The 13,808-nt window shown below is 45.1% G+C and overlaps 3 protein-coding genes across 3 annotated transcripts; all 3 read left to right on the top strand.

Annotated features, from left to right (window-relative positions):
- The first annotated feature begins 322 nt into the window (after positions 1-322).
- On the top strand, positions 323-1,649 carry LOC129601467 (uncharacterized). The gene is made up of 2 exons (XM_055500286.1): positions 323-946; positions 1,127-1,649. The coding sequence occupies exons 1-2, from the start codon at positions 338-340 to the stop codon at positions 1,394-1,396; spliced, it is 879 nt and encodes a 292-aa protein (XP_055356261.1). The 5' UTR covers positions 323-337; the 3' UTR covers positions 1,397-1,649.
- A 4,871-nt stretch (positions 1,650-6,520) lies between these two features.
- LOC129601470 (gastrula zinc finger protein XlCGF16.1-like) lies at positions 6,521-10,448 on the top strand. Its single transcript, XM_055500289.1, has 6 exons — positions 6,521-6,679; positions 8,637-8,761; positions 9,158-9,217; positions 9,807-9,902; positions 10,018-10,110; positions 10,256-10,448. Exons 2-6 carry the CDS (start codon positions 8,662-8,664, stop codon positions 10,429-10,431), a joined length of 525 nt encoding a protein of 174 aa, XP_055356264.1. The 5' UTR covers positions 6,521-6,679; positions 8,637-8,661; the 3' UTR covers positions 10,432-10,448.
- A 1,436-nt stretch (positions 10,449-11,884) lies between these two features.
- On the top strand, positions 11,885-13,578 carry LOC129601464 (E3 SUMO-protein ligase ZBED1-like; the record flags this gene model as incomplete). The annotated part of the gene is made up of 3 exons (XM_055500281.1): positions 11,885-12,352; positions 12,766-13,470; positions 13,549-13,578. Coding segments are annotated over exons 1-3 (1,203 nt in total), but the record flags the coding sequence as incomplete, so codon positions are not given.
- Positions 13,579-13,808: the final 230 nt, after the last annotated feature.

Below are 13,808 nucleotides of genomic sequence, written 5' to 3'. Positions count from 1 at the left end.
TCGGATTCTGAAACAGTGCATGCTCTTTCTCGTTTCTCCCGGCATGGAATTTGCCGTCTCATCGCGTACTGGCGTTTGCGGAAGCTATTTTCCGGAAAGCTTATTTATTTACTACCTTATAAATTACTTTTAGTGTAAGTACATCATTTTGCTGTTTTGCACGTCTGCAGCTCGTCGTTACTAGAAACTTCTTCGTCTGTGGAGATCTGCAAGCACCTCCGGCATAAAGTGCATAAATAAAACAAGTGAGCGCCTCAAGCGCATGAACAACCAGTGCGAGCGCACGCAAAACTGCATTCAACGAGTGTCAGTTATCAGTTAATCCAATCGAAAAACGATGTACCGATTGCGGGTCTTCAGCTATTCGCGCTGCCTTCTGTTCTTCGCGGTGTCCTTAAGTCTTCCGACGAACGTGAGGCCCTGCGAGCACTACGTCTTCTCTGGCTGCAATTCCCAGTGGCAGTACTGCGGATGCGATGTACCGGCAGTCAATCTCAGCGCCATCCCGCTCAACGCCACCGTCATCGAGCTGGGCGACCGGCACTCGTGGACGGGGCTGTGCACACCCAGCTGTCTGCTGGACACGTTCGCGCCCCTTCCCCACCGTCACAACGTGACCAAAGTGCGATTGTACAATATCTGGGCGGCGCCCAATGACCGGCCGTTTCCCGTCGCCCGCTTTCTACTCAATGTGCGGTCGACGTTGAAATTTTTAACGCTGTCTCGCATCTTTTTGCCCAGGATCACGCGGGGCACTTTTGCCGGGATGACGGCGCTGCGGGGACTGGCCCTAGCGGCCAACCGCATGTCAGCCATTGACGCTGATGCATTTAGCGTCGTGGACGGTCGGTCAGATTTACCGCAACTGATTCGGCTCAGCATCACCTATAACAATATCACGATGCTTGATTGGAATGTATTCAAACCGCTGACGAGAAGTGTCGAGGTACGGAATGTGTGGCGCTTTGGCATTACAAATTAATGCATCAAGTAACAACAAGAGAAAAAAAAATTGCGTTATTCCTTGCATTACAGTAAATCTACTTGCTTATTAAAATAAATTACTTGCTTATTAAATAAATTTAATTTTAGTTATTGCGTTAATGGGCTGGGATGTTTTCTGCAGACGATTGACCTGACAAACAACAATATCCAGAGGATTTTTCTCAGCGGTTTCTTCGTCTCGCACATCGTGGAGGTTGTGGACTTGACGAACAACCCCAACCTGACGAGCATCGACGACAGCTTTCTGCGCAGCATTCACCGAGCAAGCAGATGGCCCAGACCGTATCTGGGTTTGAGGGAAACACCCCTCTGCTCGTCGGTCGCACAGTGCCCTCGGATAACCAAGATTTACGGCCCGCTGGAGGACTGCTGCCGGGATACAGCCGGCTAGCAGGTGAAAAGAAACGCCGGTCTTGGCACAATGACCGATTTACCGAAGAGTGCTGATTTTCAGACGGCAGTAGCGAGCTTTAATTGGTTCAGTTCGATTTTGGCTTCAGTGACTACCTTCTCTGATCACCTTGCCGTAAGCGCAGGCAGCAGGAAACAGATTTATCTGAAGCTGAAAATGGAAAAGTTGCTTTTTCTTTTTTCGTTCATACACAGTCATGTAAGTGAAGTAAAAATAAAAAAAGAATTACTGATTTACGATTCCCCTTGGCCGATTCAGTTTTTCGAAGAAACTCGATGTGCGGCATCGATTCACACGTACTGATTTGAATTTATAATTTACGGGACAGTAATACAGGACATCCAGTCCAATCGACATCGGACTGCGGTGACCGTAGGGAATGCTACCCGTGCGCATAGCGTCACTGGACAGTGAACATCAGCGCCGTGTACTCTGCATAGTCCGAGTCTGCCTGACTAATATGGAAAACCCACTTCGAAGATTGTAAGGCTACTTTCTCCTTTCCTGTTTAATGTTAAAATATACTGACCAGCTCAAAGTTCACCTTCCTCAGCGTACGACGAAATACAAGCCGACTAAGGAGTACCTAATACCGCTGAATCCTGGGCGGTAAAAGACTGCGAAACTCTGTTTCATCGACGCTGTTGGTTAATAATTCTGTTGCTTATTCAGCACCACGAGAAACAGCGTCTGGATGCATATGCCGGGGAAAGTTGTAAGAGCATGCAACTACATGTAGGTACTGAAATTTTAGTAGTGCGCGTGTAAAAATAAACAAAAAATGATCAAGACGCGAAATACGTCACACTCCTGATAAATGCAGCGCAGATACTTCGTAAGAAAAACTGAGCGAAAAAAGGAAAAAAAAAATAAAAAAAAAGAATTTGTAAGTGCAATAAATCAATAAAAGTTGAGCAGCTGGCGTCAGTACGGAAATGAACTAAATATAGGTGCGCGTGTTAACAAAACTACAAATAATGTCAAATGTATCCCGCAAAAGTACAGGATAAAAAATAAAAAAAAACACGAAAACAAAATACCGCAGACCAATTTCATCATGATTAAAAATAAAAAAACTACCCAAAATACATCATCTACCTACGAGCAAAAAACCGATTCCCCTTTTTCAACGAACGACCACCTGTGTAGCTGAGTTATCCCGTCTATAAAAGTGGTAAACAAAGAAATTCCTCACAGCCACAAAAACCAACAACTCAAGCGTTTTTCCCGTACGGTTACGGTCAGGAACAACAGAAGAAAGTGGTGAATAAATTCATTTCATTGAGTCTAAGGAAAGCAAAAAAAGCATGCTTACCGCTCTTTAAAAAAAACCAAAGATGGAACAAAAGAACGGACGATACCAAGGTGCCCATACGTCCGTCCAGGAAGTTGCTCGTCTGCCTACTGGCCGGTGGACCCGTTCCCTGGCGGACGGGAACCGGTCTTTGCTGTTCCCTGGCCTGCATCTGAGAGAGGACGGCCATAAATACGGCCGGACGTGGTGGTTTCAGCGAAGGGAGGGCGATTCCGTGAGGTATTCGCAAAATGGCGATGGAGCGGAATCGAACCGCTGGCTACCGAGTGAGATCCACGTAGCACAGCCACTGTGCCATCACCGCTGTTGGCGAAGATCTAGATATTTGTACTTAAGCTTGAGTCAACAAGGTAGGCGGCGGTATGGGCCGCTGTCGTGGGCACAGAGTAGTCTACTCTGTCGCCTGCATCGCTCACCGTCGCCAACTGTCCACTGACACTGGAGAGCTGTCGCAACCCGGCCAGCATCCCGGCTAGATGGCAAAACGTCGGGGAACCAATAGCCGGCACTTGCCTACCGCTATCCGCTCGCATGTTCCACAGCAGGTCCATCATGATGCGGCTATCCGCTACGCCCGCCACGAAGCTCATGCCCGTCGCCGGTGGTGGTGGCTGGCGAGCGGATACTGCCGCCGCCGGAGCCGAAGGGGCTTCTTCGCCAGCGACTGGCTTCAAAACGGCGTGATGTCCAGTGTGGAGGTTTGGCGGCGCATCCAGTTGTGGATTGGCCGGCGGCCCAGCGGGCGTGGTCGCAGCCGGCACTTCGGCTTGGTGCTCTGCGTTGCCTGCCGTCTGGCCCGTCGTCAGCTCACTGCCAGGGCTTTACAATGAGTAACTACAAAATAATGCTGTTCTCGAAAATTTCGATAACTTTCTGTCTGTCATCTGACTACTGCATTGCAAAGATAAGTAAACCGTGACAGCCCAGATGGTCGCGGGACACTTCATCGTGGGACATTACGCCACGCGTTTTTCGTCGCAGCGGCTAATTTGTTTTGGGACAACTGGTTTGCCGTGTAAAATTTGGTCTAGCGACTTTTGGAGAGTCGAAAAGTATCAACTGGTTTATGGTAAAGAACAGTCATATGATTATTTGCCACAAAGGTGAGTTGTCCTTAGACGAATTGTCCGGAAAACCAAATGTCCCACGACGATCTGTCACGTAGCCAAAGTAAGACGTATCAGTACAGTGCACACGATTACCTCATCCAGTAAGATTTCTCGGTTGCAGATAGCCAGGCAAAAACATCATGATAGTTCACATTTAACTGGCAATTTTAACAGAATTATCGCACCGTCACCACATCCCGCGACGAACTAGGTGCCAGCGAAAGTTAATGCCTTGTACCATACTACCACACTTACATTCTCGCTCTGTGACATTGCCGATTCCCGCCTTGATGTCAGGGGCCGCGTCGTCCTTCTCAGTGTCAGTTTGGGGCGCGCCGAAGGTGACTTCATTGTGGGCGGGTCCCGATGGCGGCAGAGCATCCTCCTGGATGACGTCACTCACGGCCGCGTCGGAGGAGGGCGCTGCCTGTTGGGAAATTGGTGCCTGACCGAAGACGGGCGAACCACGCTTCCGCCGTCCATCATCTTCACTTCCAGCTGCGCTGTCGCGTTTTGACGGGACGCCGCTGCGCGCGTGACCACCGTGACCCGTTCCGGTGCCGGCAGACCCATTGCCGGGATGGCCCGTTCCTTCGTCAGCGCCTGCTGCTCAATTTGTGCACTCGCCAAAGCGGGCCGGCTGGTGCCGCACTCGTTCTCCACGTACGCGCCGTCCAACTGCAGCAGCGTTCGTTATTATAATGACGAACCGACTATTAACACACTAGCAACAACGGTCTTACACGCCACTCGACTTACATAGTCTTTCTCCAGTCGCTTCAGCTCCTGCACACCGTCATACACCAACTCCCTATTACCCGCAATTTCCACCATATCACCGGCCCCGCGCAGCGGAAAACAGATGTCACCATACATTTTGAAGAAGCCGTGCATTGGGTGCTGCTGGGACCGTGATCCGGCGATGATGAAATTGTAGAAGCGGCTGTCCAAGGGCACTTCCACGCTGATCTCGCTGGTGATTGCAAGCGCATCTAGTTGTATGATGACTGTGCCAACTATCAACTGAGCAACTAAGCTTGAGCTGTAAGAAAAGTCGGGGCCGGAAGTCAAGACATAGTAGTTTAAACGCCACGATTGAACGAACATTCGCCTCAGCCACCATAGAGACAGAACTCCAGTCTCTGGGAATATCGCGAGCCAACGGCAAAACGCCCTGACGTAGTGACTGTAGTACCATGGGAACGTGGCAAAATGTTTACATGCACTTGTGTGTGTGCGATGGCCCTTTCACATATCGCAGCAACATCCACCCAAGCTTGCGCAGCAGCTGCACAGGCCGAACGGAAAAAACCGCGGAATACCAGAGCATCACCCAGGACTACCTCTTTCGTGCCGTGGGCGTGGAGACAGTGGGACCACACGGACCGGAAGCCTCCCGGCTGATCAGCGAAGTGGGCAAAATGATATGGCAGGAAACTGGCGAGATACTTACAACGGAGTATCTGCGCCGGAGATTCAGCATCGAAATTCACACGGGGAGACGCGGCATCCATTCTGGGAACGGCACGAGCCTCGGCTAATTTAGATCGAATGTTCTCTGTGATTCGGCCGCCTGTTTCTGCTGTTTGTTGATGCTGTGTGATGGTTAACTTAGCGACGGCGGTAACGGAAGTTCTTTTACTCAGTAAAATTGATTACTGTAATATTACGGAATGCAATTATTGTTGCTTTTAGAAAAAAATATGCATATGCATATTGTTTTGGGCAGAGTTCGAGTACAAATACCTCTTGCTACTGGTTCTCAAAGGTTATTAACGGTAGTGAGTGCAGCAACAAAAGAATTTGACGTTTGTAGCATAGATGGAATCGTGCAAAAATTGAAAAATCAGTTAAAGACCTAAAGGTACTGTATGTAGAAAATAAGGGCAGATCAGCCATGACCACAAGCAATGAAAAGGGCAGGGTTACCACAACGCGGTGGCGATGCATAGCCGCACCGCCAATTCGTAGTGGCTGGGATGCATTCAGGATATTCGCAACAGCAGAGGATTTGCCCGCTTTGGATAGAACAATTACGGCCTTAGATATCGGCAGCAACACTTGTTCTTAGTCCAGACGAATAAAATAGCAACCCTTAGCGTTACGTGCATCTGTTAGTATTAAGAAGCAGTTTCTTCTGTATTGAAGAATATTGGTTGCTTCCGTTGGTGTTGAAATAATGTTAAAATACTAAGTCATTAAAAATGCATCTTACTTGACTTAATTTCCCCTTATGCAGACTTCGGACCACAGTACGTCGTTCTTTCTTTCCTTTGAAGAAACTTAATAATTATCATGTATCTGCACACAGCCGTGCCTTCAACGCCCTCGCCATTTACAGTAATTATGCATGCCTGCTTCCACAATCTATTGTACTTACCCACTATTCAAGCGCCACATTCAGTATGAGCAAATACAACAGTGAAACATTCATTGGTAGTCCAGCAAGAAACAACCTAAATATTGGAAGCTCACAATACAAATTATGGGAACACCTTCTGAGCAATTACATTCTTTCTTTCTTTTTTGTAACAAGAAACCGTTAGGGCAGAGCAGCTGGTTCTGAATCCAGCCACCATCGGGCGGGGGCAGCACGGCAGCTCAGCCATTACATCGCCACGCCGAGTTTAGTTCGCTCTGGGTACGCAGTCAGCCATTTGTTCTGCTGTATTTGCTGAGTTCTTCGATTTCGTGGTTAATTTTGAATATCGCTGCCTGTGAAGTACCAGAATTAAGTTCCAAAACGCCGTTATTCCTTATCATTTCCGTTATCCATCTTTTTAGTAAAAAGTTTTTACGTCAGTGACCATCTTGTGTCCACAGCCTATCGCGATTACCGTGAGTACCAGATTGCAAACATCGTTCACTTTTTTTTTTGTGCGAAGCTCTTTGCATTTTCATTGTTTTCTTACTTTTTGTCCTTCTTTGGTTTCTTCCCTTCGTACAAAACGCTCATTAAAAGGCGCAAAGAAAGTAAAATAACAATTATAAATTCACAGTTTGAGCTGTTCAACGTTTACGGCGTGTGGGTAAAGAACGCTAGGTCACAAGTCTGGCGTGTTTTGGTATGGGAGGAGAGGCGGCGAAGGCCGCCGGGGGCGACGCGGAGGCTGATACCCGCCGGGATGGCTGCCAGAAACTGGATTGGGCCAGGGCACAATATCTTTGAATACGCTTCCCTGCAGTCGAATACAAGGGACGGATGGGTGCCATACTTTCACCCCTTCCCCCACCCTCGCCCCGCCGTTCGATAATCGGAAACGGGGGGCGCGTTTATTTATGTCATACAACCTTTAGTCCTTGCACCCTAGCTTTCGTTGCAGAAAATTTTTAATTATAATTATTTTTACTGTGCGAGGGGTGGGGTAAATGAGCTCGATGTGCCCGAGTATGTGCCCTGGTGTGTGCAACGCAGCCAACTTCCAAGGGAAGGTCCCGGACTGCAGCCCGTTCTATAATGCAAAATAATTAAAATAGTTCCCTTTTCCCTGTTTTTCTTCATTAGCCAAGCTTAAGAAGCACGGCGGTTTCCTAGTACAATGAAAATTAATGCAGGCCAGGTCGTAAGAATTAGAACCAGTAAATCATCGAATTAAATAAATCAGGCAAAAATGTTTTTTTTTTGCTCTTCCTTCCAGTTTCGCGCTGATTATTACGAGTGCAATCAGTTGTTGATTCAATCAGTTGTTGATGTAGTGTGGTATCCTGTAATTTCTTTTTAACTGGAGTATAATAGTCCGTTGTACTTGTATTAATTTGTGAATCAATATAATTGTGGAGGTTGTTGAAATTCCAATTTCTTTCATAATAATTACTATATTCGGAAGATGCGTACATAAATACGAAAAACCAAAACATTGTCGTGAATTAAGGAAATGGTCGCAGTTTTGCTTATATTGCGAGTGAAACGCTTTCGGATATATAGAAACTGAGGGATCAAAATGGGTCTCTTAATGTAATATTGGGTAATAATTCTGTTGATTATTATTTCGTATTTTTTTTCGAAAATTCAGTTTGTTTTTCAAAACTCAACTGAAATGATATGTTTGGGGTATGGTGATAGTTCGATAGTGAATCCTGATAAATGTTGACATTTTCATAAGTTTTTGAAAAACTTTTTCTTCGTTTGCGAAAGCTAATCTACATATTACTCCTATCGAAATCAGCTTGTGCGTTCCCCACTCACTGGGATCTCTCTGCCCATAACTTTTCGACTGACTCTGTATCTCTCTCTCTCTCTCTCTCTTAGCCATGTCCCTCTCGCTTTAACACTAACTCGCTTTACTCTGTGCTCGGTCCATTTGCCTCTCGTTAACGGTGTGCACGTAACCACCAAGCGCAAACCACCCAAAGACGCTACGGCCTAGTCTCCATCAAGAACCCTGCATGAATATCTGTTTACATATCATGATATGATATTATGTTAGAATTTTGCTCGTTCGTATGCAGTTGGTGTGTATAGCACTGTTGTTTGCCATGCATCCCGCATAATTGGTATTGTGATCGTCCTTTCCGCATATGTTTACTGTATTCTCTATAGTTCCTTCTTTAAAATACAAAAAAAAAGATTCATATGACATTGTGAAGTAGAGGAGAACAAGCGGTCTTTTACCTTATTCATGCTTCTGTTGTGCGAGTTTTGCTTACAAAACTTTAAAAAAAAACAGGTTATGCGTGCCTTTCCCATAATTTGTAATAGGGGTATTTTGCAGCAGAACATCTAACGGAACTCAGTAAAGGTTGATATATATATATCGGCTGTGCAGTCATGGTGCATTACCCTGTTATTTTTCAGTTTGTCAGCAAAGGGGATCTGCTTCATGGCGCCAGCACGGAAAAAAGCGGACAGCCGTAAGGTGAAAGGTCTGAAAAGATTCATGCAGAAGAAAGGCCGAAAAAGATACCCCTGCACAATCGAAGGTGAGAGTTTCGGGCGATTTTAGCGGCTCGTTGCTTCGTTTTAGTGGAGAAATATTATAAATCAGTCAATATCAAAACGACAGCAAGGTTTCCTTATGCTGAAATTGTCTGCAGGAAATTTTTGTAAATTTTACAGCTAAAATCTCAAAGGTAGTTACAATTAAAAAAGCCTGCGTAAACATTCGGCGGCATGCGGTGTACATATTTAGTGCAGTCTTTTTTTGAACGTCAATCAGTATCACACATCATGGAAGTTCTGCCTACGTTTGACATTGCCTTGTAGATCCGTTTTCGCCTAGTCGCAGCACGTGGTTACAAAAATGGTTAAAATGGAAGACAGCAGTTACTCTCATCTTTAGTATTAGTACGAGGGTGTTACTTTACTTTTTTTTTCAGGGTGCCGGAAGGACTACGCTTCCCGGGCTGGTCTACTGGAGCACGAGAAAACACACGGAGGTATGCAAGGACGGTGTGTGACGGTTTACGTGCAAACATAAAACGTTGTACAAGTTTGTCCGGTAATTTCTACCCGTTCAATACAGCGAAATACAGAAATTTGCGTGTTACGCCAAACTTCATGCTACGGCGCGGTTATACTCTTACGGCGCGCCACACTGCTTAAATACGTAACATACGTTTGGCAGGCTGGTTTATTGAGGCACACCAGATAATTTATTAAGAATAACAGTACTGTATTTACACGATATTAAGGGACAGAGAAATCCCCAGGACCGCCCGTACTAGCTGTCGGTTCCTTTGACATCAATGGAGCCGACGCCTAGTGCAGGCGGTCGAAATCTGACTCCTCGTCAATAATACCACAGCGGAAGGTGCCTAGAATACGGTCGGTGCGGTAATGGGCAATCTAACCGCATTACCGCACCTAAAATTAGGCCATCCAATAAACGGAATGAAGTGGCCATCGTTTCATACAATAATTAAAAACGCATCAGGTAAACAAAAACAAAAACCTAGAACAGTTGTACAAGTACTGTAATTTGTGACTAAGGTATACATTATCTGTAATTTTGTCTCTAACTTGCAGGTCAGGGTGAATTCAAGTGCAAATTCGATGGATGCGAATTTAGGCAGCATCAGAAAATCAATTTGGAGGCGCACTACCGCAGCAAAAAGCACAACGGTAAATTCACTGCAGTAGCATTGTATGGACGAATTCTGTTTTGTTTTGCGGATACCGCTATTATTGTATAGCTGTGAAGTGTATGTGATCGTGATGATTTCCTGTTTACTGACAGGAGAACAACCGTTCGAGTGCTCGGAATGTGGCAAGAAATTCTCCCAGCAGGGGAATCTGGACACCCACAAGAAGACTCATATCTATGAACCTGGTAGGTGTTGTGTTGGACGTTGTGTGTGACAAACGATGTGTTGTGTTTGTTTTACAAGTGGCACGTTTAAAGAATTTACGCAACGAATTTCTCAAAGTTTTTTTTTGATAAACCTAGACGAAAATGGACTTTTTTTGTTTTGCAGACCAAAGGCCGTTCGCTTGTCCCGTATGCGATTTCCGAGCAAACCAGAAAAACAACTGCTCGGAGCACATTAGAAACGTTCATCCAGGTAATCTTCGTGTTTTGACAAATTTTCCACTAGTACGATGTACCGAAAATCAAGCTGGTAAGAATCCGGAAATCCGATGCTGCAGTTAAGCGGCAAGGATTGATGAGCCCATATATTCTGTGTTGTCACAGGAAAGTACGATGGTAAGAAGTGTGCATTAGTGCCCTGCAACGGATTGGGAAATCCGATCCATTCCGAACCCACTCCGTTTTTCGGAGCGGATTGGACGGGTTTTCATTTTTAAATTTCGGATTAGGAGTGGTTTCGGAGTTTAGACGTGTTTGAATGGACCGGATTCGGATTTGGTGATGAATCCGAATTACCCGAAATTAAATAAATATTTAATAACCATTTTTTATTGAATTTCATGAAGTCACGAGCGACTAGCAGTAGGACTAGGCACTAGGCAGTACCACAATGCAATATGTATTATGTAATAAGTAGCCGAACATGGGCGGCCGAACAGCACGTAGCCTTCTTATCGGGCTCCCGCCCTGCGTAACGAGCTACCTATTATTAGTGGCAAGTTGCATAGTAAATGCGAAGTTTGCAAACCGAAAAATCTCCCAGTTTTGTTAATAATGAAAGTGCAGTAATTCCCACATTTATTTGATTGTTACACTCCACATCGTTTACAATGTCGGAAGAACCGATTGAGATTTCTAGCGATGAAGAGACATCTACAAACGATTCTGGTAAAAGCGTTTGCGCGTTCTTTTCTGCAAAAGTTTATAAGCGCGGAGATATATCAAGTGGTTTGAACGATGGAAGCCTGTCAAAACGGCAGACTAGAAAGCGTTCAAAGGCATGGGAGAACTTTATGGAGATTTACGAAACTGAATCTGGAGACATCGTTCCATATGTCTGCTGTACTGGATGCAAAGACATTCTCAAGCACACGTCCGGAAATGGAACGTCTCATTTATCCCGACATGTCAAGGAGTCTTGCAGGCCGATTGTGCAGAAGAACCAGCCTAAAATCACTTCCTACGCTCAAAGCGAAAAGCCTCCCGCTGTTTCCATTACTGCCAAAACTCTGATCACGGAGAGCTGTGTTCGCTTTGTAGCAGAGGTAAGTTAAACATTTAAAATTGCTTGACTGTTTTATTGCAGTAATGCTTTACGAGGCACGGCAGATTTTTGCTAACTGCACATCTGATATCACTTCAGCAATCGTTAACGTTTTAATTTTTTAATTTATTACGTGATTCATGGCGTTATTACTTTTATTTTTTTTACACTAGTCAATTTCCTAACGAATTTAACGCTAAACTGCAGGACATGCGATCGTTTGAGTCTGTGAAGGGAAATGGATTTATGCGTCTGGTTCAAGTAGCCATCAATATTGGCCACCAATATGGACCTGTTTCAGCAGTTGAGCTGCTTCCCCATCCGACAACTGTGAGCCGAAATGTCGAAAGCACAGCCAAAAAACTGAGGGCCGATTTATTTCCCAAAATTGCTGATATCCTGCGTACTGATGGTGGCGCTGTTGCTTTCGATTTCTGGACGGATCCGTGCAACAGCGTGCATTATATGGGCATGACAGCTCACTATCTTTTTGACTGGAAGCTGATGGACTGTGTCGTATTTGTTTCATGCTACGATCCTTCGGTTAAGAAAACGGCTGTCAATGTGAGAAAGTTTCTGGTGGAAAAACTTTTGCTGCTGGGTCTTAAAGAGAGTGAATGCACCGAAGTGACATTTGTCATTGACGCTGGAGCGAACATGATAGCTGCACTGAAACTGGCCAATTATCAAGCTCTCTCCAGAATTTTGTGCGCTGGGCACTTACTCAATCGTGTGTCCAAGAATGCTGTTAAGAATATGCCGGAAGAGCACCAGATGGTCAACGAGGTGTTACAGATGTCTAAGGCTCTTGTTCGACATATCAAGGCAACAACACTACAACACATGTTGCCCCGAAAGGTGAAACAGGAGGTGGACACGCGGTGGAACACTGTAATTGACATGCTGGATTCACTGCTGTCTGTATACGATGACATTCAGGTACAAAACCACAAATGACACTGGACCTGTGTACTGTGTGTAGTGTGTACTTTAATTATTACCCTACTTTTATACAGCACCTGTAAGTAAACAAGTGTGCATACTGCATAGTTGCTCTAGTACAGTACATATGACAGACTAGTATAAGGAAATAAACTATAATGATTATAAGAAGTATACAAGTACATATAAATTAAGAACTAAAAACAAAGCCTCAGTTCTGAGCGACTTGTTTCTTAACTCTTTTTAATTATATGAAATAATTGCATTTATTTTCATTATATGTACTTGTATACTTATACTATACAGTACACATTACACAATAATAACTTGTAAAGAGACAGTGATTCCGAAATGGCACTGTTTATTTTGTACTGTACAGTGTGCACCCATTATAATTATGTTCATTACAGGTCCTGTTGGTCGAACGAAAGGAACACGAGATGTTACCTGAGCCACGTGAATTTTTGGAGCAATTAGTTGAGCTCTTGCGGCCGGTAAAACAAGCTACTGAAGAGTTGTCTGCAAGCAAAACTCCAACGTTACATTTGGTACTTCCATGGCGCAAAATGTTGGAAGGCATTTATTCGGCGGCCGGCGGAGGTGATGAAGCTCCGGCTATATCTGCCTTGCGTAAGATGATGCTGCGTTATTTGCGAGAAAAATTCGTGATACTGGACATTCATAACATTGCTACGTTTCTTAATCCCCGGATGAGAACGCTGAAAATGTTGACCGAATCTGAGAAAAAGGCCGTGCTTGCCCGGGTACGTGCTCTACTGCCGGTTGTGATCAGTGACAAAAGCACCCAAAAGGTGAAAGCAGGTACAACGAGTAAAGCAAGCAAGTTTGCAGACTTCGAAGACGATCTGGCCATTGATCAGGATAACGACGAAGTTGGTTCCTACCTTAAGACATCTGTGCCGCCTAAATCAGCTGATGAGGATCAAGGATGGCTACTTAAATTTTGGAAGGACAAAGAAGGGGAGCTACCGCGGCTGGCGAAGTTGGCCAAGCAAGTTCTGCCGGTACCGGCGACTAGTACTGCTTGTGAGCGCACGTTTAGTCTGGCTGGATTTGTGATTGATGATCGGCGTAATAGTCTGAAGCCGGAAAAGGTTGATGATTTGTTATTTTTGAAAAGTTACTATAACAATGCGTCGGCTGATGTTTTAGATCAGTCTTTCTGAATTTAGCTAATAAACTTTCGGAGTGGATCGGAGTGGGTTCGGATAAGTAAAAAATATATTCGGATCGGGTGGCATTTCAAAAATTCGGGTGGGATTGGGTTCAGTAAAAAATTAAATGTGGGTAGGAGTGGACGACGTTTCTCACTCCGATGCAGGGCACTAATGGTGGATCGTCTTCAGAAGTCTGCAAACTTGCTTGCTTTACTCGTTGTACCTGCTTTCACCTTTTGGGTGCTTTTGTCACTGATCACAACCGGCAGTAGAGC

The sequence above is a fragment of the Paramacrobiotus metropolitanus genome, unplaced genomic scaffold (genome assembly GCF_019649055.1).
Source record: "Paramacrobiotus metropolitanus isolate TYO unplaced genomic scaffold, Prichtersi_v1.0 Parri_scaffold0000238, whole genome shotgun sequence".
Lineage (NCBI taxonomy): Eukaryota > Metazoa > Tardigrada > Eutardigrada > Parachela > Macrobiotidae > Paramacrobiotus > Paramacrobiotus metropolitanus.
Note: the sequence above shows the minus strand (reverse complement) of the source record. Positions and strands in the feature narration are given on the sequence as shown.

What these genes read in the sequence shown, in the direction of transcription:
- LOC129601470 (XM_055500289.1), top strand. Translation starts at nt 8,662, where the DNA reads ATGGCGCCAGCACGGAAAAAAGCGGACAGCCGTAAGGTGAAAGGTCTG. An exon ending in GCACGAGAAAACACACGGAG is followed by an intron (nt 9,218 to 9,806) that starts GTATGCAAGGAC and finishes TCTAACTTGCAG; the next exon opens with GTCAGGGTGAATTCAAGTGC. An exon ending in GACTCATATCTATGAACCTG is followed by an intron (nt 10,111 to 10,255) that starts GTAGGTGTTGTG and finishes TTTGTTTTGCAG; the next exon opens with ACCAAAGGCCGTTCGCTTGT.
- LOC129601467 (XM_055500286.1), top strand. Translation starts at nt 338, where the DNA reads ATGTACCGATTGCGGGTCTTCAGCTATTCGCGCTGCCTTCTGTTCTTC. An exon ending in CGCTGACGAGAAGTGTCGAG is followed by an intron (nt 947 to 1,126) that starts GTACGGAATGTG and finishes TGTTTTCTGCAG; the next exon opens with ACGATTGACCTGACAAACAA.